This window comes from Hyperolius riggenbachi, chromosome 1 (genome assembly GCF_040937935.1).
Source record: "Hyperolius riggenbachi isolate aHypRig1 chromosome 1, aHypRig1.pri, whole genome shotgun sequence".
In the NCBI taxonomy this organism is placed as follows: domain Eukaryota; kingdom Metazoa; phylum Chordata; class Amphibia; order Anura; family Hyperoliidae; genus Hyperolius; species Hyperolius riggenbachi.
Window position 1 is genome coordinate 472,037,050 of NC_090646.1, and position 27,123 is coordinate 472,064,172.

At 42.1% G+C, this 27,123-nt stretch overlaps 1 protein-coding gene across 4 annotated transcripts in view; it reads right to left on the reverse strand.

The window, feature by feature from the left end:
- Positions 1-566: 566 nt before the first annotated feature.
- The window catches only part of SMTN (smoothelin), a 206,451-nt gene continuing 179,894 nt past the window's right edge, over positions 567-27,123 (reverse strand). For 3 of the 4 annotated variants that reach the window (XM_068240805.1, XM_068240797.1, XM_068240820.1), the window contains exons 15-19: positions 26,945-27,011; positions 25,972-26,124; positions 23,991-24,117; positions 22,782-22,933; positions 567-6,797 (exon numbers count right to left, since the gene is read on the reverse strand). In XM_068240805.1, coding sequence (XP_068096906.1) covers positions 6,647-6,797; positions 22,782-22,933; positions 23,991-24,117; positions 25,972-26,124; positions 26,945-27,011 — 650 coding nt within the window. In that variant the 3' untranslated portion in view covers positions 567-6,646. Of the gene's footprint in view, positions 6,798-17,393; positions 17,564-22,781; positions 22,934-23,990; positions 24,118-25,971; positions 26,125-26,944; positions 27,012-27,123 lie in introns of all 4 variants that reach the window. The other variant, XM_068240812.1, reaches the window with a different exon arrangement.

The following is a 27,123-nucleotide window of genomic DNA, read 5'->3' on the forward strand; positions in this document are numbered from 1 at the left end:
TGAAAATTTGTAAAGAATGCTGCATTTATTTTACATGCCGTACTAGATTGTACCCAAATTGTGCATAATGATTCCATATTTAAAAATTTGCATACGGTTTAACAAAGGAAAGTAAAGAAGTTGTCCTACTTTATATGCTGGATGCATAAGAAAATGTGTACGTAAAACACAAGCCTGTAGAGGAAATTGGACCTTAAAGGATACATGCGTGAAAAATAATAAATGCATGAGCATAAGCCCCTGACCTGCCTGGGTCGGCAGCCGCTACGGAGGGGACCCCAGAAGAGTGGCTTCCAGCGGAGCTGTGACGAGCGATGCAGAGACTTCAAAGGGCTGGAAGAAGCCCCAAGCTAAGGAAATGATTATTTTTCGCTCATGTATCCTTAAAAGGTTAATAAAAGGTTAATACGGGATGGGGCCTTTACTAATACAATTTTCATATGTGATGCAAGCACTTTAAAACAGATTTAACAATCACTTCTAACATATGGAGCACCCAGGAAGAAGGGATAATCTTTAAGAACAGAGAAACAAAACACCACATAAGAAAAGACCCAGAGAAGAAATTAGTTAATATTACTTTATTAAAATAACAGCACACGCTGGTGTATAAAAATAATTGTACAGAAAAGCTGTGTCTGAGGAGTGATAAAAGCATTCCGGTCACAACAGGCAGAATAACGATAAAACCTTTTCATAGGGATATTCTTTATTAGGCAGTGATAAACTGCATATACTGTATTTGCTCTGAGTAGGAGCCAAGTATACATAATGGAATCAGTAGCATGTGAAGGTGTCTTGGAAAGAACTGAACCATGGTTTTTGCAGTCCTTGACCTTCTCACGTACTGGGATGGAAATAAGATTTCTGTATATAAAACGTAGCCATAGAAGGGGTAAGAACACTGAGCATGGACACAGCGTAACCTTCACGCTGATAATAACCATTCAGCTCCACACTGACAGTAAACATACACATACAAGACATAGAAAAGAACTGATGAAGTCAACCATCAATAAATGGTATTTATTCATGTGAGCGAAATACTCAGAATAGCGTCCTTGTAGTGTTTACTACTTGTGGTGTAATGCGTACCTGTAAATGTACAGCGCAGACTAATGTTTATAGTAATGCCCCAAGCACTGGCAAGAGGCTTAGATCTAGAACCTTTGTCTCTAATTTACTTGGTTGAAGAATCACCATTTGGTACATATAGCCTTTGAGCAAATTCAGGCTAGGTTTCACAACATTACAACGCAACAAAAAAGTGGTAATGCACATTGATGCCGCGTTACAGTTGCATTAAATAGGTACAGTGAAGCATATAGGCAATGAAAAACATGCTTTCCTGTACTTGCCAACGTGTTCATTTAGAGGTAACACTCTGTAGCAGTGCGTTACCATAATGCACTGCAGCAGTGTGTTACCATAACGCAACACGTTACAATGCGGCGCTAACGTTGCACTGTGAACGTCGCATAACTTCTTACTGCAATTCAGTAAGCTGTGTTATTAGACTTTATAATGCAGCACTGCAACGTCCTACTGTGAACCTAGCCTCAAGAAAAAACAGGTAAGTGGCAAAAGCAAACTGCCACGCCTACTGGCACTAATAATGTATCCTGCAGTGAACACCAGTACATACATTCAATTGCTGTTGCCAGGAATGATTGTTCCAAAGTTTTAGAATAATTGCTGTACAGATACGCTCCTTGGCTATAAGCGAGCAACTTGTTTTCTTCTATAGAGAGCAGAAAAGGGATAGTGACCAGCAGACCCTCTTTTTTTCCATCAAAGATTAATTATGGTATTTTCTCTTACCTTGTCATACTGCTGCTGAAAGAATTTACCTGACAGGGAGACTAGAGGTACTGTTCCACCCATTTCTACTTTTTGTTAGATTGTCTCCCACGTGAGAGATTTTCCAGGAAATCTGACAGCTCACGGTGGTAGGTTTGTGAAGATATTTCTTGTAGAAGCCACCAGAAGTGTGTAAATGTGTGATTGGCTGCTATAGACAACATACACTTATGCTCCAGATTAATAAATGTGTGGTCAGGTCTACACGGTTCTGTACTTTGAGAATTGGTGAGTTTAGTGTGCTGTTGATGAGTAATTCTATTAGTTTTATCTGTTTTCTAGGGGGTTAGGGCAGTGCTGAGGTAAATCTACTTCTATGTTAGTTTAGCTAGTATACAACAATCACAGAAGTAGGAAACGGAAAACCAACACCCCCAATAGGCTACGCCAGGCCCTGATAGCAAAGACTACCATCAAAACTCTCATACAGACTAAAAACTGAAACTATGGGGTTTCAGAAGGGCAAAACAGCTACCTCTAAAATCCTCTTATAAAACATTAAATCTAATTTTAAAACTGAGTATTTTGAACACAACACTCCTAAAAACAAAAGAACCACAAAGAAAAGACTCAATACTGTAAAACAAAGTGCGGTTCCACAACACAGATACATTGAGTAGCCATCACAGGCGAACACTAGAAATCCAGCGCAGGAGGTTTGGGTGGAGCCGGCGCCACCATAGACCCTAACAGGAATTACGGCTATAGCGGCGCTCAATGAGCAACTTCGGCGCCGTCACAAGACAGAGCTGAAGTTACTTTTGAAAACACTAATTCGGCCGCCAGCAATCGCTGGAAGCCGAATTACGCATTTACCTACCATCCACGTCGACCTTGGGGGGGGGGGGGGGGGAATAGTAATTAACGCGCCGGGCGTTGCGCAGGAGCAGGGTTAGCCATAAACCGGCTACATCCTGCGCCCAAGTCTCCCGGCGGCACGCATCACAGGAGCCCTATGTAATGCTAGGCAGGTTATCCCCATGTTTTCAGCACCGCACAAAGTTGCAGTCACTGGACAGTAGTGAAGAAAATGCATCAGCTGGTGTTACATATGGTTCTTGGGAAGAATAGTGTGCTCCAGGCTCCTGCAGTGCACGGACAGTCTGCACAGGCTGTACTCCTTACTGTTGCATGAGAACTGTGGATCTGTCTCACACCTGGGGTTTTCAGTGCAATAACTTGAACAGGCTTTCAGGAGTGCATCATCTAAATTCTGGCCTGCTTTGACCATCTGCCTGACACTTTCTCTGGATTCAGCTGCTATAAGTGTGTAGTACTTAGTTCTGTGCAGCCAACATGATCAACGCTGTTAGGGTTGGTTCACACGGGCAACTGCTGGCAGCTCATTTTGCCGATGTCAAACACTTTTCTGCTACCGAACAGAAAAGCACTTGGCATGGTTTACTGTAGGATCATCGCATCGCATAGAAGCTACATGCAGGGTCTTGGAAAATTTAACCTACTGCAGCGCTTGCACAATGGTTAGTGAATGCTTTGAGATGAATGTTCCCATTCATCTCAATGCAGGATCCTGGCCGTAAACAACATGGACTGATGTCTGCAACCATCCATCTGAACCATCCCCAAGAGTGGACTATAAGTAGTTAAGCGACTTGGTCAGCACCTCAGTGAACATGGGAATGAAAATGGCTAAATCCATACTCAAGGAAACTGCCATCAATAACAGCATCAGAAAAGAGGTCATGCTTATAATGGTAATCTTATGAAATGTGTTTTGAAACAAACACACAATAACTGGCCACAGCACTAATACAAGACCAAACCGAAGTGTGCTGCAGACAAATCGATAAGATGATGGTGTTGGCAGTATCAAAAGAATGACTAACTGCAGTATAATAAAGCAACCACAAGATGTCAGATGGAAAATGTCCACAAGCATGTTTGAGTTTCCAGCCTGTCACACTGGTAAAAGAATTCTGGACAACTGCTTATCCAAAGAGTGTAAGGGCCCACATTCACACTTGCAAAACGCTAGCCCATTCACACTTGGTGATTTTTTTGCGATCGCGGTTAGCGATTTTATAGCACTAAACACGATCGCCGGGAAATCGCCTGAAAATGGGGCAGGATACAAATTTGCGTTTGGAGATTTGCGTTAATCGCCGGTGATTAACGCAAATCGCACAAGTAAGAATGGGCCCATAGGGTATTATGGCACCAGCACTTTAAAAAGCCCTAGCGCTTGAGCATTTTGCCGAAATCTCCGTCAAAACGCTCAGATGTGAACGGGCCTAAAGCTCATTCACAGCAGTGATTCGAAGGTTATGGATGGTAATATAAGCCTAGCAGAGAGAGACCTATCCTTCCTAGGTGTACATCCACTGCCATGACTGGGAAATTGGTTTAATATTATGCTGTTACCATGTACAAACTGCCACTGACTTCAAATTGTGCTTATCAGTACATCTTCACTCTATCCCACACTTAGGTGAAATAATACAAGGCACCAGGTACCGTACTTCACTTGTAATGTAGTCAAACATCAGATTATAAATCATCTGTCCTGCCTCCACCCACAGATATATAGTGCCCAGCCTAGTCCAAGGCTGAGCTCCATGCAGGTCTCTTCTGGCTGTAAGACTCTTCTGGCTGCAAGACGGGAGAAGTACATGTCTGAAAGCACTATTTAAGGGATCTTTGCCCATAGCCATAAACGCGTAGATACAGCACCAGAGACTGTGACACTGACATCACAGCCATAAGAGGGTCCTGGGCAGAGGACTCTGTAGAGAAATTGTGGAGTGCTGTGCCTGGTATTAGGCTTGGTCAGGCACTGTATATCACTGGCAAAAGTAGTAATGTAAGACATCTTTTGTGAATGCACAATGGGAAGGGGACTGGTGTCTAGTGATTTTTCACTAAAGGGTGGAGCAGATATAAAGAATACCTGAAATATCTTTTAGCAGGAAAGATCTGGGAATGGTAAATCAAGAACCTAGACCTTTGGTCATGTGATATGTGCTGAAGTTCAGGTCTTTCTGCTGAGAGACAGACTATGCCTGACCATCAGCCTGCTTGGATCACACAACCAATGTTGTGTTATCTGGGAACAGCAGTCAAGAAAGTACATTTTCTTTTTTTTTAAGCATTGAGCAGATCCACACCTAAATTCCAACTCTGCATATATAGGTTACTTTCATATCCTAAAATACATTTGTAGCATACTTTTCCCAAGACATATAATGTGTTATTAGTAATAAGCATCCCCAGAGTTTCCACTTGGAGATTGCCTAGGCAGAAATCTCAAGGCATGCCTCCCAGTAGAGTGGGGTCATTGGTAACATATAAACTATGAACCCAGAGCAGGACAGCACAGGCAGAACATAGTGTATGATCACATGGAAGCTGCTTCACCAATCTATAGGAGCAAAACCAATATGGCTGCCCACATCATGAAAAGTTACAAAAGCAGTCATCAGGAGTTATTTTACATACAGGTTTTTTTTAGGTGGGTATTTCTTTTATGTGGTTAATTTTGCAGCGTAAGTAAAATTTAAGGGAACACAGTAAGCAACCGGTTTAGGGAACGTAGCACTGCTCCATATGAATTTGGGAACAATGAGTGTTAGTGATGGCAGGGGACGCCGGGCACTTGATAAGACGCCGCCTAGCTGTTTGTTTGATTTACAAAAATCACTGCAACTTCCCAAATCACACAATTAAGCGAATTCTTCTTTACATTCAATAGGAGAGACAAAGGCTGAGGACAGTGCCATGCTCTGGGAGTCACCAACACTAAAGTGCCCTTTTACACTTGCAATCGCTAGCGTTAGCGCTAAACGCTAGAGATTCAGCAAAATCCTTTTTTTCCGTGTGATAGTGTTTGCGATTTTGCTATGCACTGCAGGGCAAAAATCGAGGCAATAATCACTCCGCTGCACGATCGCATTTGTGTAAAAATCGAATCACGGTAGTGAAAATAACCTACCGCGATTCCTGTTATTTAGCAAACCCTAGCGATTTTAAAATTGCTAGTGATTTGCGCTTTTGCGATTCAGCAATCGCACTAGTGGAAAAAGGGCCCTAAGTGCAACGACATATCCACAGCTGGAAAATCCTGACAGATTTCCACAGTTCTATATCTGTATGAGAAAAAAGAAAAAAAACTGACTGGATAATTTGCCAATAATTCCAAGTACAGGTGCCAATGTTACCTTTGGCTGCTGTTAGTAGACTTCTGTGGGGAAATTCTAATTACTTTGTCCTGTGTGCACCTCTGCTAAACATCTTCAGATACAAGTCATCTGTCAGGGACCTTGCATCACTCACCTGAATGTGGTTCTAGGTTTGTAGCATTGACAACCAGTGACATTGTGCAAGATAACTGAATGAAAGAGAGTCTGATGATTGCTCAATAGCTTGTGGCTGTGACAGCGGCCCAGCCCCTTACTCTGTGCTATATTTAAAATACTATCTAAATATATTAATCTGTGGGAAGGGAACAGGGCTGGAGGCAGTGAATGGTTCCTACCAGCAGAGCACTGGATAACAGACGAAGAGCTTCAAAGTGGATAAAATGCATTGCATGGCAATGTACTGTAAGGCTCTGGCCTCATGCAGCTAAGGCTAAAGAGGTGTAAACCATAAGCCAATTCATATATACAGTCAGTAACTCCGAGAAGCTCGTCAGCAATACAAAGTAACCCATAGAGTGTCCTTCAAGTGATCCTGGGGTTACTTGTGAGGTTGTGCAGTACTGCAGTGGCATTAGCTGCACGGTGCTGGTGCTGTGCCAGGAGAAGTCAAAGGAGATAACAGGCTTTTGTTAAAATTCATTCTTGCGAAGACGCATCTCGTGCCGCCTCAGGTGGTTGTATAAGGACTGGACATAGGTGAAAACGCATTTGGAATCTGGCTTCCTCCCCATTATCATCATGTCCTCAACCTCCACTAGGGGGACGCAGTCCACGAGATACCTGCCAGGGGGAAAAGTCTGGTGAGTTCTTAGCACACTGTGCATAGAGGATGGCAATACAAATAGGCAGAAAATACATAGGCATGAAGACCAGAAACCAACATCTATTTCTAAGATTTGTTCATGGCAATGAGAAACCAGACAACAGCACAGAACTCTGCATTATAAAACAGGAAGTGCAAGATCTAAAAAAAAAAAAAAAAAAAAAACAGCTTTTTTTTAATGATTTACTTCAAGACATTGGCCTCAATTCACTAAGCTTAACTCCTGTCTTTAATAACTCTTCTGAGCTGTTTTACAGTTATCACAATTATATCACCATGGTGATAACTGTAAGACAGCTTAGAAGAGTTATTAAAGACAGGAGTTAAGCAGCGTACACACGACGGACTTTAGGCAACGACGGCCCGGCGGATCGCTCAGAAACAGCCGTATCAGTCTGACGACAGAGCATACACACGCCGGACTGTCGCTGGCATGCCCACCCAGCGGGAGGCAACGACGGACCCGTCGTTGCCTAAAGTCCGGCGTGTGTACGGACCTTTAAGCTTAGTGAATTAAGGTCATTGTGTGATTGTTCATCTGCTGAAATAGAAGGATATCATTTATACTTTCCTAATCTCTGCTAAAATGCATTAGACTCTAATGATTAGACTCTCTAATGATTAGTGAGTGCATACTATTATATGAACAGACACTTTACAGTGACTAAGGACATTTTAAATTCCTGCTCATTAGGAGGCTATCAAACAAGCAAACATTTCAGGAAAACCAATGTCCTCACCCAGACTGAAAACTTCACATGCGCACACACAATCCTTAAGCGCCAATTCTTCAAACATTAGCTGAAACCCAACTAAGCCCAAATTCCAACAAGGAAAATTCTCAAAGAAATGTTATTTTAAGTGGACCTGAACTTCTGCACAGGATAGAAGGAAAATGTATTTACAGAGTTTAGCCTGTTTAATTCCCCCTCATTTGTGTCTAATCGCAAGTTGTAATTTGATCCTCCCCTGTGTCACGACTGCCACAGCAGATAAGCTTATTTGAAAGCACAGAATGTTAACAATATGTCTGCTTCCATGAATCAGGAATTAGAAACAGTGCAGATTTATTTTAGGATTTGTATCAGCTGTAACAAAGAAATGTTTTTTGTTTAAAGGTTACTATGCTGTTGTGTATCTTTTAGAGAAGAGAGGACGTTCTGAGATCAGGTCCACGTTAAGTGTAAATTATAAGCTTTAGCTTTGCAATTGAACATTTCAAACTAAGAAATTCTTTGTGTGGCTGTGCTTGCTGCGGCTGTGCGCACATCCATAAAGACAAAGTGATCCTGTAGTGAGAAAGATATTGACTCTGCCATGTGCATTCTAAAGAATGGCAGTTGCCTGTCAGTCCTGCTGATCTTTCTGGTCAGTAGTGTCTGAAACACACCTGAAACAAGCATGCAGCTAATCTAGTCAGACTTCAGTCAGTCAGTGCACCTGATCTGATCTGCAGCTGGCTGAAGGTGTAATGGTTAAGGGCTCTGCCTCTGACACAGGAGACCAGGGTTCGAATCTCGGCTCTGCCTGTTCAGTAAGCCAGCACTAATTCAGTAGGAGACCTTTGGCAAGTCTCCCTTACACTGCTACTGCCAATAGAGCGCGCCCTAGTGGCTGCTGCTCTGCTCTGGCGTTTTGAGTCCGCAAGGAGAAAAGCACAACATAAATGTTATTTGTCTTGTCTATCTACATACTTGTTCTGAGTTAGTAGCTTACTGTACCACAGGGTGAGGGTCAGCAGTACAGCCATTAACCACTTAACGACCACGGTCAGCCGATCGGCGGACCTAGGTGTTAAGTGGTTTTACATGGAAACTTTTGAGCGGCCTTTCCATGTCAGTTCACAGAGGGTGTCTCCGTGAACTGCCTGCGAGCCTCCGATCGCGGCTCGCAGGCGAAATGTAAACACGTGGGGAAGAAATCCCCGTTTACATCATACAGCGCTGCTGAGCAGCAGCGTCGTAAAGGAGATCGGCAATCCCCGGCCTCTGATTGGCCGAGGATCGCCGCATTCCGATAGGCTGAAGCCTATTAGAGGCAGCGCAGGATGGATCTCCGTCCTGCGCCGCCCATAGCCTGCGGGAGAGGGATGGAAGGACGGGGGAGGCTGGGAATTGCTGCGGAGGGGGGCTTTGAAGAGCCCCCCTGCAAGGCACAAGTGCCCGGCAGCAATCAGACCCCCCCCGCAGGACTCCCCCCCCCCCCCCCCCCCCCCCCCGTGGGGAAAAAAAGGGGGGGAAATCTGATCGCCCTGGCTGATTCCTGATCTGTGCTGTGGGCTGGAGAGCCCACGCAGCACAGATCTGCACCAAATACCCTGGTCCTTAAGTGGTTAATTAGAGTTGTCTGAAAGGAAATGATAGCCTTTATACTGCTGACAATAGGCTCACTAAAAACACAATGGGGTTGATTTATTTTGCAGAGCGAGGTAAAAATGTGAAAATGTGTTTTCAGATGTTATCAGCATTTCACTAATAAGTAATGTTCATGGTCAATGAGATGCAAAGAATTCAGAGTTCATGCAGAATTATGCAAATTTTGTAAACAATTGAATGCAGCTTGAAACCTGCCAGGGTGAACGTTCTGCTTTTCCTTTATGTTGGCTATGTTGCCATCAGTACGATGTAGCGACCAGGGAGAAAGCGGACACTATACTTGTGAGGGTGTCAGTTCCTGGAACGAAATGGTCCTGGATGCCAACTATCCTAATACAAAGTGACAGTGAAAACTTTTGCCTCATTTATTTACCCATGTAACATTTAATTTTGTCTTTACTTTTTTTTAGGAGCATTTCTACACGTACAGACTGTACTGCAATCACTGAAATCATTGCACATTACCATTAACACCTGTCAGTACAAACAATTGCAATGAAAAAGGAGCTGAGTGAGAAGGGCTTATTTCTGCTATTTTTAGTCAAACTACACTGCCACGGCAGACTGTGTATGTGGCATATATGCCCAGTACAAGGGCCCCTGGTGTTAACATGATCCTACAGTACATCTATAAGCTCTGCACTCATAATTTCCATCATTAAGTTTATGTATCTAAAGAAATAACCTTTCTTAGCACCATATAAGTGCATGGCCTGTCTCATGGATTTAATACGCTCACGGCTTGTCAGACAGCCAATGTTATTTCAGGCAATACACTGACGATCTGAGCACGCCAGAAGACAGCAGTGGGGTTCTCCCAGCATATTATTTCATTTAAAAAAAAAAGGTTTGTTACCTGGCTGTCATACTGGAGGCAGCAACAGTAAAAATATTACACTGTACTTTCAAGAGATGAGGAATTCCCGGCAGAGGCTGGGACAGAACAGCAGTGGTGCTTTGGTGCTCCAGCACATTCAATCCCCAAGCACACTTCCCTCAATATATTCCAAAGAGAAATGACAATCCCAATCTTCTTGTGAGAGTTCTTTGTCTCATAAGAACAGACACTAAGATGGGTGATCTTACCGCACCTTCATACCCCTTCTCTCAGCCTCATGCCCCTTCTCTCAGCTTTGCTTGATCTCTGCTGCCAAGCACAATAGTCCTCAAACAATCTTAAAGGACCACTAATGAAAAACTGTATAATTTAAAATGCAAATGTATGCATTCATATAAAATGTACAGTCATGGCCAAAAGTTTTTAAGAATAGTGCAAATACTGGTTTTCACAAAGTTTGCTGCATTAGAGTTTTTAGATCTTTTTGTCAGTTGCAAGTTTTTGCAGTCAATATTTGCAGTGTTGGCCATTGTTTTTCAAGCCCTCTGCAATTTTACCTGGCATGTTGTCTATCAACTTCTGGGCCAAATCCTGACTGATGGCAACCCATTCTTTCAAAAGCAATGCTTGGAGTTTGTCAGAATTTGTGGGTTTTTGTCTATGCACCTCTTGAGAATTGACTAGAACTACTCAATTTGATTAAGGTCTGAGGAGTTTCCTTGCCATGGACCCAAAATGTCAATGTTTTCTTACCCCTGAGCCACCTAGTAATCATTTTGGCCTTATGGCACGGTGCTGGAAAAAGAAATGTTCTTCACTAAATTGTTCTTGGATAGTTGGGACGAGCTGTTGTCAGAGAATGTTTTAGTTCCATTCTTTATTTATGGCTAAATTGTGAGTGAGCCCACTCCACTGTATGAGAAGCAGCGGCACACATGAATGGTCTCAGGATGCTTTATTGTTGGCATGAGATAGGACTGATGAGAGCGCTCACCTTTTCTTCTGAAGACAATCATTTTGCTAGATGCTCCAAATATTCAGAGAGGGACTTCAGAGAAAATGACTGTACCCCAGTCTTTAGTAGTCCAATTCCTATATTTTTTGAAGAATATCAGCCTGTCCCTGATTATTTTCTTGAAAAGAAGTGGCTTTTTTTTGCTGCCCTTCTTGACACCAGTTCATCCCTCAAAAAGTCTGACTCACTGGACTTGCACGTACACCTATCTGCTGCCATTCCTGAGGAAGCTTTGCACTGGTGGTACCACAAATCCACAGCTGAACCATCTTGAGGAGACCGTTCTGGTGTTTGCTGGGCTTTCTTGGGTGCTCTGAAGGCTTCTTCAAAACACTTGAACTTATCTCTTTGAAGTTCTTGATGATTCAATAAATTGCTGATTTAGGTGCAATCTTAGTAGCAGCAATATCCTTGCCTGTGAAGCCCTTTTTATGGATCGCAATGATGACTGCACGTATTTTCTTGCAGGTAACCATGGCTAACAGTGGAATAACAATGTTTTCAAGCATCACCCCGTTTTTATAGCATCTAGTCTACTATTCTAACTCAATCAGCATGACAGAATGATTGTGCTCATCAACACTCTCACCTGTGTTAACGAGAAGACTATTGAATTAATCTCATCAGGTCCTTTTGTGACAGGGCTGAAATGCAGTGAAAATGTTTTTAGGGTAATTCAGTTAAATTTCATGGCAAAAAAAGGACTTTGCATATTTAATCCAAAATGTTATGAAGAGTGATCAGATGAATGGCAAATTGCTATCATAAAACTGAAGCAGCAACCTTTTGTGAAAATTTGTATTTGTGCCATTCTCAAAACTTTTGGCCAGTGCTGTACAGAGTAAAATGCACTGTAAATAACTTTTTCTTTCTATGTTGCTGTCACTTATTGTAGGTAATAAAGATCTGGAATAAAATCCATCTCCTCATGGTGGATTCTTGGCATTCCCTTTATTTCTTTACACTGCCTGGAGAAGACCTATACAAGCATGCTGGCTGACCTGTCTAGCTCATTTTGGTAGTTGGCCATCAGATTAATACCTCCTACTATAAGTTTCAGCTACAAAGAGGGAAAATGTAATTTATAGTACCTTTTAACCTGGTACAAATGTACAACTTATATGTATACCTGCATATGTATTTAAAATTTTCAATGTATTGTGATAGTGGACCTTTAACATAATAGAACCAACAGGACAACCTCTACATCTTTTGGACAACAAAACGTCCTTAATCATGAAAGGTAAAGACTAAAGCAAGTGGAGGTTGCACTCTTTGTTCTATTATATTAATAAAGTTCTTCATTTAAAGAGACTCCAGCCTGATACTCGTGGTTGGTTTGCTGAATGGGGTGATGCCATTTTCTGATCACTAGGGGAGTTTCTCTTGACATTCAGAAAGAACGGCAAAATGTAAATGTTCAAGTATTTTATTCAGAACCTCAGCATCCTGTAAATATTTGCCTACTAAAGCCTGCTGTCTTCTACATTAATTTAAGGCAACACATGTCAATCTCACACTATAAGCAGACGGTCTTGTCTAATATGCTTTCGTGGCCATGCTCCAATCTGTGAATGAGTGTGGTTGTAGTGAGCATGTGTAGGTATGGCCTGTGCCTGCTCAGTAACATGAAGGCTTTTTGCTGTATGCATTAGCAGCTTAGTGCTTCTGGGCATGCATGGATCATACTCGCCCATGTGCAGTATTGCCGCGCTAGTACGCAAACATTAGTACAGCCATGAAGAAGAGTCCTGGCAACAAGCGATGGGGTTGAGGAGGACATGGGAAGCCTCTGGGCCATCCAGAGGCTTCTTACTACTAAAGTACCTAACGTATTTATCCTCACAGGTTAGCTTTAATGGTACTTTAGAATATACTAATGTGGACAAATTTGCTACACCTCCTCAAAAAATAACTTGAAAATGCCAAAAGTAATTGGCACCATATTCCATACTTCAACAAAAATCAGATTATGCTTTAGAGTTTAAGTCATTTTAAACAAAAAAAACAAAAAAAAACTGCATGGACAAAAATAACAGGAACCTTAACCTAACAATGTGGCATGGCCTGTGCCACTTTGTCAGGCACCCGGAAACGTTTAGATGGTGTGCCGACTTCTAACTGGAACTTAACCTAACAATGTTGCACAACCTAGAGAGAATCGCTGCAATTGTAGGACAAAAAGTGAGAGACATATGGAAGCTGCCATATTTATTTCCTTTTAAGCAATACCATTTGCCTGGCAGCCCTGCTGGTATATCTGGCTACAGTAGTGTCTGAGTCACACCAGAAACAAGCCTGCAGCTAATCTTATCAGATCTGACAATGTCAGAAACACCTGATCTGCAAATGCTTGTTCAGGGTTTATGGCTAAAAATATTAGAGGCAGAAGATCAGCAAGATAGCCAGGCAACTGGTATTGCTTAAAAGGAAATAAATATGGCAGTCTCCATATCCCTCTCACTTCAGTTGGCCCTTAAAGAGACACTGAAGCGAAAAAAAAACTATGATATTATGATTTGTATGTGTAGTACAGCTAAGAAATAAAACATTAAGATCAGATACATCAGTCTAATTGTTTCCAGTACAGGAAGAGTTAAGAAACTCCAGCTGTTATCTCTATACAAAAAATCCATTATCTCTACGACTTTCAAAGTGTGGAGAGGGCTGTTATCTGACTTTTATTATCTCAACTGTTAGTTAACTATTTACTTTTTCTCTGGCAGAGAAGAGGTCATTAGTTCACAGACTGCTCTGAAAGAATCATTTTGAAAGCTGAGTGTTGTGTAATTTGCACATATTAGAGAATGATGCAATGTTAGAAAAAACACTATATACCTGAAAATAAAAATATGAGAATATTTTCTTTGCTGCTAATCTTCTAGTAATTATTCATAGTACACAACCAATTCATTATATCATATATTTTTTTTCGCTTCAGTGTCTCTTTAAGCAATTCATCTAGCTTTCAATTAATTTCTGTCAACAGGTAGTTTGTCCCACTCGTCTCAGGATATCAAGTTTCTCTGCACAGACTCAAGGCATTTCGTGCCACATCCAGTTAAGCAGTGCCAAAACATAACCAAGCCTCCACCATGCTTCAAAGTAGGTATGGAACCCTAATCTTTGAAAGCTTCTTCCAGTTTTGTACCTGTCTGAACTGCAATCTGCCAGAACCATTGTGTTGTGTTAATATGCATTTTAGCCGTTTCTACCACTTAAAATGTTATTTTATCAATGGGGTCTCCTCCAGGTTCTTCTCCCATGCAGCCCATTGTCACTCAAAAAATGACGGTTGGTGCGACAAGACACCGATCAAGACTGTTACTTTGTTTGTCCTTGAAATAGGTCCTTGGCTTTTTGTCTACCATTCTCACTATCCTTCTGAGGATCGGTTTTCCTTTTGTGGCCATATCCAGGAATGCTGGCTACAGTCAAAAGGACTTTTTAATATTTGCGCGGCTATAACTTGCTTTTTGTTCTCCTCAGATAACTTTCTCCTTGGCTTTCTCTGGTCCATGTTCAGTGTGGGACACATGGCTATACGAAATAGGGCATTGTATGACTGTAATAATAATAATAATGGCAGTATTTGTATAGCGCCTTTCTCCTGTCGGACTCAAAGCGCTTGCGAGGCAGCCACTAGAGCGCACTCAGTAGGCAGTAGCAGTGTTAGGGAGTCTTGCCCAATGAACTCCTTACTGAATAGGTGCTGGCTTACTGAACAGGCAGAGCCGAGATTCGAACCCAGGTCTCCCATGTCAGAGGCAGAGCCCTTAACCAGTACACCATCCATGTAGGGGTGTGTGCCACTTATTAAACAACAAGGCTGATTAAGCTTTCATTATAAACTAAATATTTATGATCTTTTCTAGGCAATACTTTATCTTAATACTTCAAATTCAGGTAAACCCGAGACAATTTCTTTTAATTTAATTCTCAGTATGCATAAAGCAATTTTTTAATACACTGTAAGGGTACCATCAAATCTGTCCACGGCTGTATATATAGTTACTTATTTGACTCCTAAAGTGCATGAATCTAAACCGGACCTCCTAACTACGATGCCCACAATTAAAATCTGGCCCAGCAGCCTGGTGCCCTTCCTCTTCACACTGGAAGATGTAAACTGTAGTAACATTATCTTCTGATGAGCAAAAGAAGCTATGAGGTAAGCTGCAGGGCAGGACTTTGTGGTTGTTGGGCTAAGGGCTCATTCACACTATGGGCTTGATTCACAAAGCCGTGATAAAGGATATCATGGCCGGGATATGCTTAGCGCGCTAAGTGCGCATAAACCTTTATTATGCGCACAAACCTGTACACGCGCTAACCTGCCCGCTAAGCATATCACGGCCGTGATATCATTTATCACGGCTTTGTGAATCAAGCCCTATGTGTGGTGCTGTCAGTTATGACTCACCACACATTGTGTGACATGAATGGTAACATGAAAGTCCATTGACTTTCAGGTTACCATTCACAGTACAGCTGTGCGTTGCAATGTAATGCAGACAGACATTTTACTGCACAACGCATGCGGTTGCCCTCTGGGGTTCTATTGTGTTAAGGCCACCAACACCTGCATTATAACACACTGTAACAGGCATGGTGTGCATCAGGAAGGCATGCACAAAGTCACGCTCGTGCACGCTTTGTGTAGTGTGAATGAGCCCTTAGGCAGTCTATGGCTGTGATGTCAGAATTCCCAACCCCTGGTCCATTGCTAAGCGTCTTTGGGTAGACATAAAATTACATCATGAGGATCTCAAAAAGAAAAAGCAAAAAATGTCTGGCACTGTAGCTTTAATAAATGAGCGGCAGGTGTACAAACTAATTGTGCACGATTAGCCTCCAAGGAAGCAAGGCTCACCCCATTGCGATACTGTCGCAAGACCGTGCACCCACTGGCGCCCACAGCTGCCTCCCTTCTCCAGCAGAGCACGATAAAGTACCACCATTATTCACGGAGCATGCTTTTTGTGAATGATTTACCACCCATGTTTGTACACCTGCCGCTCATTTATTAAAGCTACAGTGCCAGACATTTTTTGCTTTTTCTTTTTGAGATCCTTGCATTGTTTTGTCTTCTGTCTTGAGCACGTAGCTTCTGCTGGAGTTTATCACTAATATACAGCTGCTATCATCACATTCACTGTTCTTACTGAGTGCCTGCCTTCTTTCTCCAAGTTTGCTAAAATGACATCACCATTGTTGACAACTGCCAGTTTGTAGTGGAGAACACCAGACTGCAGTGTTCAGATATCTGTATTCACATATACAAGGACATTTCATCTTTAAAGAAACTTACGCCCAAACTTTTCAGTTTATTTTAGCACAGAGCTGAAAGGTTTTAACCTTTTGTAGCATTTTAGTGCCAGGTTATGGGAAAAAAGCAGAAAAGGTGGTATACCTTTTTTGCTTTTTCCCATAACCTGGTAGCTAGAATAAGTAGTGAGGAAGTCATTCCCACAGTACTAAAATACTGCTAAGAGTATTCCCATTGGAAATATTTCAATTATCTAGTCTCTGTGATCCTGTCAGTAAGGGCTGGTTCAAACGGACGTTTTCCCGGCGTTTAACGCAACGTTTTAGATGCAACATTTTTCTGGATCTAACATCGTCCCATTAAAGTGAATGGAAGCATTCCACATCGGCTTTTGCAGCCTTTCATGAAAGCCTGGCGGTAGATCCCGGTGTCGCTTCTCGTAACCAACATGTTGCTTTGAGAGGCGGTAAATGCTGGGCTAGCAAACCGCTAGCCCTGAAGGCTTCCCAAAAGCCTTCAAAAGCTAGCGATAAAACCGCCGGCGTTTAAACGTGGCACTGAGCAAAAGCTTGGCAGAAGTCTGCGTGAACCAGCCCTAACACAGACAATGAGGAGAAATCTATAATTCAGACAGCATACACATTTAACAGGGATTCCAACCCTCCTCCATTCTATCCAAGTGAAAATAACACGCTTTGCCAGAGTACCACTTTAAATCTGAAATCCAGTCTCTTGGCAGTACATATGTATATATCAGTACACAGAAAGGACTACATTACGACGTCTGCTGTACAGATTGTCCCAGGTTTACTGGCCTTCCACTGGAATGTGCCATGAGATTTTCTGGAAATGCTCAGAACTAGGACAATCCACATGACAGCTTAAATTGTGGAGCTAAGTGCTCCAGCTGTTTAAGAAAGAGCAGACAACTTTCTGTGTGCTCAACACTTCTCACCTTTCTCCACTCAGCACCTCATACGTAAATGACTGCACACGCCACAAATAGCACACATACATACTCTCAGCTTCCTATGCAATGATAAATGGCATTCTCACCAGTTAATCTATCTTGGAAAAAGTCCTAGGACTTTTTGGTTTTTACCATCCCCTTCTGCACGAGGCAGCGGTAGAACTCCTGGATGTACGTGTAAACACACTTCCAGTCCGGTTCCCTCATGCGGACCATATCCTCTGCGTCTAGTAACTGTGGACAGTCAGCGTGCTTCCTATGGGTGAATGGATGGGGAAAGGAGGTGGAAAGACAGAAGAAACCAGTGAACACAGCCCGGTGGGGAGAAAGAGAAAAAGGAGAGAAGAGAGACATTCATTTAGTGCCTTAAACATTCAGGTGCTGTATCATGAAAATATCCATGCTGTGAGGGTTCAGGAACTGAGGTGCATGGTTGGGGAGAACAATAATCTACTGGGGTAACAAACAAACCTTGGACAATGACATAGGGTGTGGTTTGTGACTAGTGGAAGAAGGTGCTGATAGTGTGGAAACAGTCAATATGATGTGCAACAAAGCCAGACAGGAGAGAGGTGGCACAGATACTTTGCAGATCTGGGCATGTGCAACACATGACGACGTGTGTGTGGTTTGGGGCTGCTTATATGATAAGAGCCACAGTCAGAAAAACTCTTGAAAACAGCACAGCTGTTAGACATGCATTCAGTTTCTCTCAAGGGCAAAGCCGACTTGGCCTCAGACCAACTGTTTTCCACAAGATGGCTTGCTTCAAGGTTATAATTAGAGAAGTCCCTTGTGGGATAGCATAAACGTGCAAGTGGTTGTGCCAGGATCAATGACTTCTACAGAAAAAGCACTTTTACAACTTCCTTCTAGAACATTCTCTAGGACTGACTAATCATTTGGGAATAGACAGTTTTTTTTCTAGTGGGTATTAATTGTCATGCTAAAGACTTGCTGGCCATGGCACCTGCATTTTCATGCCAAAAAGACTCTGTGGTCTGAATACATAAAGGGGAGTTACATTCAAAGATCAAGCCTGAGTTAACTTATAAAGGCAAGTGAGGGGGCATGAACAGGGAGGAATATTTAATAAGGACACTGTGTAGCTTCCGTTCCATATGCCATCGTATAACCTCTGCAGTGGGACACTGAAGCCAGAGAAGCCACACTGGTTATATATGAAGGCTCAGTCCCAATGCATGGCTGATACAAGTGCCTGGAAGTGGAAAACTACACCATCCTATTAGCTGCTAAACATCCTTGACCAGCCCCTTCACCTACCCTACTTGTTAAATGCAGGCATTGACTTTGATATTAGACCTGCTTGAACAAACCCACAAAATAAAAATAAATCTATTCAAAATAAAACCATATTAGTTTGTATTGGGCCCATTTCCACTAAGTACGAATTTGTATTAAAATTTGCATACGGGAAAAATGTATGTGAAATGTAATATCCTAGTGGAAATAAACACTTCATGACATGTACAAATATGCGCTTTGAGTCCTACGGGAGAAAAGCGCTTTACAAATGTTATTTGTTGTTGTACAAATACATTTCATTATCCACACAGAATCTAATATATATTAGGCCATGTGCTGGGAATACATGGGTCGATTGTGCCGCTAGATTTCGCGCCCGATCGTTTTCCGCGCTCAATTATGTGGGCTCTTATCTTCCATTTGTTTTTCTTATCTTTTCCCATTGTTCCCTATGCAAAATCGAGCGCAAAATGGATTGGGCGGGAAATCGGACTTGTCGGAAATTATCAATCGAGCCATCTAAATGGCTCAAAATCAAGCAGTGTATTCCCAGCATAATGTACTTGTCCAGGCTGAAGATCCTTAGAGTAGTGTTCCCTGTGTGTCGGAACTCATGAAGGAGCATGTGATTAGTTTTGACCAGGTAACAAATTTGTAAGGATCTGATGTCATCAGTTCCATCTTTAGCATAATCGGCAAATCAGAGTCTTCTTAACTATGCCCTGATCAAAGACTTTTTCATCACATGGATGGACAGTTGCAGAACTGGACTGGGCATGTTTAACCATCGCTGCTTACTAGTAATCTGTAAGTCTGTAACAATGTTGCCTGGGTTGTATCAGATAACTACAGATATCTGTGCATTAGAGGTTGTACATCTGTAGTCATGTACACACAAACCTACTCTTGATGCCCATGTTTGGGCACCATTTTAATCCAATGCATTTAACAGAACATTGTTTTACATTAATTATGCTTTGAAAATTTTGTAAAAACTGTCTTTGCAAATAAAAATACATGCTGCCTCATTTCTACCAGTCAAGTCTGAAGCTTTGAAAGGTTGTCAAATCAGCAGTGGGCGTGGCTTCAGAATGCAATACACTTAGTAAATGTGACTAGACACTGAAGCTGGGGTTACACTTGATGGAATTGTACACAGTTTCTCCGCATCCTGAATTGCACCAGTGGCCTGGGTCCCACTTAGTTCAGTTGCTACGTGCAGGGAAAAAAAAAAAATTGCTGCATGCAACATATCGCACACCGCTTGCCTGCATGGAAGACACAAATTTAAAATATGAACATCTGCAGAAAATGATGGGCGGTTTCCCTCTCTGAGTGGCTGACCAGATGTGCAGGCAACTCAGTCAGTCACTGAGTGTCTCTGAACTGGGAGAGAAGGCAGGTACCTCATTTTGCAAAAACTGTTTTAACAAAACTTTGCTGCATAATTTAAAATGATTTTCTATTAAATGCATAAACGAAAAGTCTGAATTTAAGTTTGGGTTTGGAACCCAAAAGCACTAGTCTGACATTTTTGCAGGCATCTCCTGGTATTTTAAATATCAGTTCTTGTCCTCCCTCTCCTTACTCTCCAGTAGCCCTGCCTCCCTTAGATGTATTCGCACGTCCAGTGATTGGACAATGGGTCAGTAGATCTGTGAAGCTGTAAGGATGAGGAACTATGGTCCTTATTCAGTTCACTTTTTCTCTAAGTTTTCTCCATTTTTCAGCTCTCTGCTATTGAAAAATGTAGGTGAAAACATACTGTAAAAATGATTCTATTTTCTTGACTGCTGGTATGTATTTCATCGATAAGGTGTGAAAATATTACCTAGGAGAAGACTTAAGAGAAAAAGTTAATTGAATAGGGGCCCTTACAGCACCATGTTTCTGTCATTCCATCTGGCTAGAAAACATTTCAAGGGAGTGCACTAAAATACAATTTACACTGGATTTATTTTTAACTTCTAGTTGCTGGTGTGCGCTGCTAACTTTTCACCAATCCTCGCTGTGGTCCGGTGTTGGTTAATCTTTTCTATCGGACAGACTATTTTTTAATAAACTTAGGTCATGCCTACTGGAAGACTTCTGCTCTCTAATGATCTCCAGCCTGAAGATGCCTTAAATCTGGCAGTGTAAGATACAAAGGGTGGCATAATTATTAGACATCAATACCAGGTTCATAGCAATAAGCTCCTACAAAGTGGCCTTCAGTGTTCTACAGTGTGCCAACTAGACGTTGTTTTGTTTTTTGAACTATAGATAAAAATAAACAAAAACTGTAGCAGCACTGCTTGAATACTTGGAAGTAGGTCAGCTGACCTGCTCTACATGCAGGGGAGCACTTTAAGCATTCTGCACACTAGCAGCTGTTGGCCTGCAGAAAATTCATCGTATACCCAACAGAAAGGCTAAAAATGGTAGAATACATGACAAAGCACACAACGCAGTCACTGTTTCCTATTGCAGAACAGCAGCAGCCCAACACACAACCCAGAACTAAGCAACAGAGAAGCCAGCTCAACTGAATGCAGGTGAAAGCTACAGGGCTGGACTATCTCCTGCAGCAGTGCAAGCTGTGTGATAGGACAGGGAGAGCGGTATGGGCTACACTATCTACCACCCCAGGGAGGATTGCCTCTCTGATTAGCAATGGTAATTTACAAGACATTTGTAGCAGTACTTATTTATGAGGTTACAGAGAATAAGAGTTCTTTCATTAGAATTTTAAACGTAAAAAAAGCAATACAAATTAGGAAAATGACATTCATTATGATTGCATGGCAGTTAAAGAGGCAAAGAGACAATGTTAAATCTGTATACTATGAAAGTCAGTGTTGCAGAGCAAAACACATGACAAATGAATCATCGTAAGGAGGCATCATAAAAATAAGTAGCTGCAACAGGATATAAGAGGGTATGGTTGGGCTACTGCCTTCATAAGGCAAGATCATCACCCCCCTATAAGCAGCCTGTAGATGGCTAATATCTACATTTACCTAAACTGACCAATCACCTTTTCTGGCTAAAGCTAGTAAGCACAAATTAACTGTGGCCCATGCCATTGTGGTACTGCAGATCCTGCGGCAGTGAGACTCCATCTCCACCAGAGTTGCAGCCTCTGGTGCCTCCATAACATAATAAATGCAGAGCATGCAGCAAAGCGCCTTCTTGTGCTCCCACCCTGGCGCCTTTTTGTGCTCCCACCCCAGCTGTCAGTGATTCTAAAAGCCCTGATGAAGAGTACTTTCTGTAGAACGTATTGGGAAGTTTCTGCAATGACTACCACTCCCAGTTCCACCACTGCCTTACCCCAGCCAATTTTATGTGGTTGAAGTCCTCAATCCTTGCTATGTGATCTGCCAATCGCAATGTAAAGGCAGACTTGAGGCAAAACTGGAGAACTGCAGCAAAAAAGGACACAGTTGCCAGAACCCAGACTAAGGAGAACAGATGAATAGACAGTAGCAAGAGATCACTGAAACCAGAAGCGGTAGGTGTTGCACTACCTCCCCAGCACACTCCACTGATACTCATCATAAGGGACCAGGAGAACCACTGGTAGATGGAGAGGGCTTAGGGTGGAAATCTCCACTGCACATTCTCTATTTCTTGCATCCAAGTACAATAGATGTACGTAAAACGTATTGGTTGTTTTGGGTAGCTGCTCTAATCTGCTTTAGTTTTCCTATTATAGATCCGCTTCATAGTGTCTGGTTGAGTTCTTCCTGGCACATGCTGCAAGAAGATCTGGGGGCTTTCTTTGCTGTTACCATTATACAAAGAGTCAAAACAGCGCCTTTGCTGGTTACATCTACAAGAAGGACAAGCAATTTGTCCTTTGGGGCAAGAGGGAATGAAAATGAGTCAGTGGCATTAATGTGCCACTGATTTCATGTCATCCATCAATCCAACAAATTAATCTAAAATGTAATAAGTTCATATTTCAGATCTGGAAATTCCCCCTCTATGGCCTACACTTCTTCAGTGCTTCACTCCTGGTACAGCAATGACTCAGTATGCCCAAAATACAACAAATGGCGTAACTTTTAAACCTTAAATATTTCAAATATACATTGTACTGTACTTCAGACCAAACTAGGTGTGTATTTGACAGACAATGCAATGGGCTAAAATGATACACTGTAGAAATAAAAAAATAAAATAAAAAAAAAAGGAATAGCCTGCTGTAGAAAGTTAATACATACTCTGCAGCTGAGAAGGCCAAGTCAAAATTCTGCCTCCTGTTCTGTGGACTGAGCTGGCCATAGTCAAACGCCTCAGGGAAGAAGTTATGGACCAAGGCACAGAAGGCCATGCCATCGCTCCAGCTGGAGGAAAAGTTCTGGATATTCACATGCTGAAAGAGGAAGACATAATATTTCTAAGCTTGCGGCTACATTGCTAATAAAGAAAACGACAACAAAACAACTGGAAATGGCCATCTAACGATTTGATAGGAGTAACAGAAAAGGTTAAATTGTCTTTGAAGTTGAATTTTTTTTGCAATAAAATGTAGTTTAATGCCCAGTATTATGGCACAAATGATTGCCCATTTCAGTTGGCCCCTTGCACACTGCGTCGCAACGTTGTGCGCCAGAAGTATCAATATATTACCACATTCCTGGTGCAAAGTCTGCATCGTGTTATCACATGATCCGTGGCTACTGCACAGATTATGCAGTCATGCAAGTCGATGGGCAAAGCAGTAAGGAGCACAGTGACGCAAATGTGCTGAATCCTAGTGACTTACATCCTGCCCAGTAGGCCTATGTATATGCCCCTGCTGCTGTACCGTGGTGCTGGGTCATATGAAGCCTAATTTCTGCTGTGGGATGCGGTGCGTATACATTAAGTGTAATACTAGCCTAAATAAATATCAATCTGAGTCTGCAGGAGCTTCTGTGAGTACAAACAGTTCTATCTTCTACTTGGCTTCTTTCCATAGTCTAGTGACAAGAAGACGCAGACAAAAGTTTGTTACAGTTCTGTAACTCCATTTTTTTAAGCAATGGCCCCAAAACTTCTGTAGTCTAAAATTAAAAAGGAAATCCAGTAACTCCAACTATTTGCCTGACTGATTATGGATGCTCTGCAAGCATTTCTGTGCCGAGGCCTTAGACCTCTGCGTAGACCGCAACATGTAAGCTTATTGCACCTGCTGAAGTATGTAATCCTAACGGGGGTGAATGTTAAGCTATTTCCTGTTTGTATCAATGACTGGCCAATTAGCGGGCATGACTGACTCTTCTGCATTGCCTGATGATTGATGCACAGCCGCCTGGGAATAGAACTGTCTATCTACAACTTCATTCTGTGCAGAATGTTTTCAGAATTCGCTTACATAAAATTACAGCTTAATACAGTAAGAAGAAATTTTCTAGAACTAATTCGGGCAGGTTTTGCAGAAGACATACCTCATAACCTCGAGTTTTGGCTTTGCACCAATCTAACAGCATTTGCTTGATACTGTTGGCATTAGGAACCCCGAATGCTGAAGAAGATTTGGGAGTGGCAACATTAGCAAAAACAGGGTTGGATACACTATAGTGAAGAGAAAAAAAAAAAAAAAAAAAAGATTTATTATGCTTACATAGAAAGTTACAATACAGGACAATACACGACTTCACGTTTTTATTGCACTGCTTCTCCATAAAAATGAGATACAGCTGGACAGTAGGGAAATGCCATCTCGATTCTCCACTGACTGCAAAAGGATCCAGAAGCAGTAAGTAAACACACAGGAATTATCTTAATTGCTGCAAGGTGCCCGGATAATACAGGCTGTTCATTTATTCACTAGGAAAGTGATAGAATTCAGCTTTACTGCTTTGACTGCTAATAAAACCCAGATCTACACGAGCAAGGCAGGAGGAAAACCATGACCTATACGCAATGCTATAAACTCTCCTATAGACTAAATTCTCTGCAAAAGCTATTTTAGGATTATGGAAAGAAACAGCAGTAAGATAATAGATCATAAACTGAAAGCTTCCCTTCGACATTCTAACATTTCTAGAACATTAACCCAGAAAGGCAGGACAGTGACTAATGAAGACACCATTGCTGTCTGGCTCAGTTATGCCTATTGTCACAGAGGACTATGTAATATCTTTATAGAAACACAGTTACTACACATCAAGCTAAAAAGCTACATTACTAACAAAATGGAGCACTTAGCAAGACAAGCCCTCAGAGCTATGTGTATTACATTTAAACAAATATCACCTAAAGCAAATTGCATCAGTCATCAGGATAACTGATAATAAATAGTGTGTGGAAACAAAGTGCTGGACAGAAAACCTGTTTCATGGGACAAAATATGCTTGCCACTGCGGTACAGCTTGCTTCCTCTATTCTCTGGATTCAGTTGCTCTTGTCTATCAAGTGTAACACCCAAAGAAAGAACAATTAATGGCAGACAACATTTACCAGAGTCTCTATATGGGTTTCAAAGAAAGTACTGTATATACTCGTATATAAGCCACATTTTTGGGAGAGGAGAAAAAAAAAAGAAAAAAAAAGTCCCAAAAGTGGGGGGGGGGGGGGGGTCAGCTTATACGCGAGTCAGTCATTACACTGCAGTCAGGACCCCCCCCCCCCAGTGCACCCCCCACTGCACTGTAGGGGAAAAAAAATCTGAACCGTAGCAATGACTACCTGTCCCCCCTCCCCCGCTTGCTGCTATCTGAAAAGTAATGCAGCACTTAGCACAACTGGTGACCTTGTTATTCTCTCTCCACCGCAAGCCTTGAGTGTGTGGCTGACCTTTGAAGTGTCCTCCGGGTCTCCCAAGCATCCATGTCAATATATGCAACGCTGTGTTTGTACTACTGGTCCGCGCAGTGTTCGGATACCTCTTCCGGTCTGTCGCAGGCTCGTTGCTATGATGCCTGCAGTGGCACACGTGATAAGAGACACCACTAGAGGGTGTCATAGCAATGAGCCTGCTTACACAAGGGTTGGCTTATACAGGCGTATATACGGTAAATAAGCAGCAAATATTTTCAGTAAGCAAACAGCACTTCAATTACAAGTGTAGTTTGATAAGCAAGCCACTCCTGGCCGATGTAGAGGTTCGTCCTTACTGCGCCGCTGTAACTCAAGTCCACATTGTCCGCAGTGTACTGCGCAGGTGCAGAACTACTACGTCTGCGCAGTACACTGCGGACAACATGGACTTGATTGACAGCAGCGCCCGCACAGGCGCAGTAGAGGAGGTTGGCCTCTGCATCGACAGGTACCCCGGCCTGGCAGCAGCGAGGGACATGTTGACTGCAAGGGGCTGGAGGAAGCCCCGGGTAAGTATATCATGGGGTAGCACATTTTGCTTGATAACTCCTTTAAGTATTTGAACCATTTCTTCTGTTCATCTCTGCATTTTCACTAAAATCTTACTTTCCGCTTTCCTTCTCCAGTTTCTCAATCATGGCTTTGCGGGACTGTGTTGCTGGGGTTTTGGGAAGGTTCTGGGCCTTCATGAGCTCCTTCTTCCTTTCCGCTTGTCGCCTCTCCATGGCAGCTGTAGTGTCATCCTCACGATCAAATATACTGCAGACAATATAGATTATTGTGTAAACTGGAAGTCTACCGCCCACGTGCGAGCATTGGCAGTGGGGATTATTAATGATTTGAGCAGCAACATCTTTTGTGCTACTGCAAAAATACATAGCCTTTAACACAAAATTACATGGAAAACAGTTATACAGCAAGCTTTGGACAATACTGTATCCTGAACAGCTAAGATAAAGGGATACTAACAGACAATAGAAAATAATGCTGTCTATATGACCTTACAGTCTAATGCCTGGTACACACCAAGCAATTTCCACGGGTCAAATCAATTTCTCCAACATGTCCAATCTACTACTGATCGATAACCGGATTGATTTAAAGATCACTACTGCACAAAATCATTCCCGCTTTTAATAGGGAGCCAGTTGGATGTGTCAGAAATTATCGGTTCGACCAGTCGATCTGATGGGAAATGGATTGGTGTGCACCTAGCATTACAGTCTGAAGAAACCTGAGTTTGGCAATGAGGTATGTTGTGTGTAAGATAGTACAGTCTACCTCATTGATTGCTTTATTAAACTATTTTATAGCGCTATAATCTTGTGTCGTGTTGTACAAACTAAGCTACAAACATAGGTGCAAAAATAAAGGTGCAATATGACAACCATGACAAGAACCAATACAGGCAATTATGTAAATACAGTATTAAATGTATCACACACAGCATTTACTTAAAAAAAATAAGAAAAAAATTAAAACAAAGTCAGGTACAGTTCTTGAAAGTCAACATGGAGCATGTGCACTATGTATAAAAAAGGTAATACAGGCTTCTCATAAAAAGCCATATTATACATACCTGCCCGTTTTCTTGGATGTTGAGCTTGCGCTATATGAAGATTTTGTCTGAACAACTGTACCACCATCTGTAAATAAAACAGCCTTTAATTAGACTCCTATCTGTAGGTTTGTATCTATACATATACAGTAAAAAACCCCATTATCCAGAACTCTTAGGGCCTGTTTCCACTACACGCA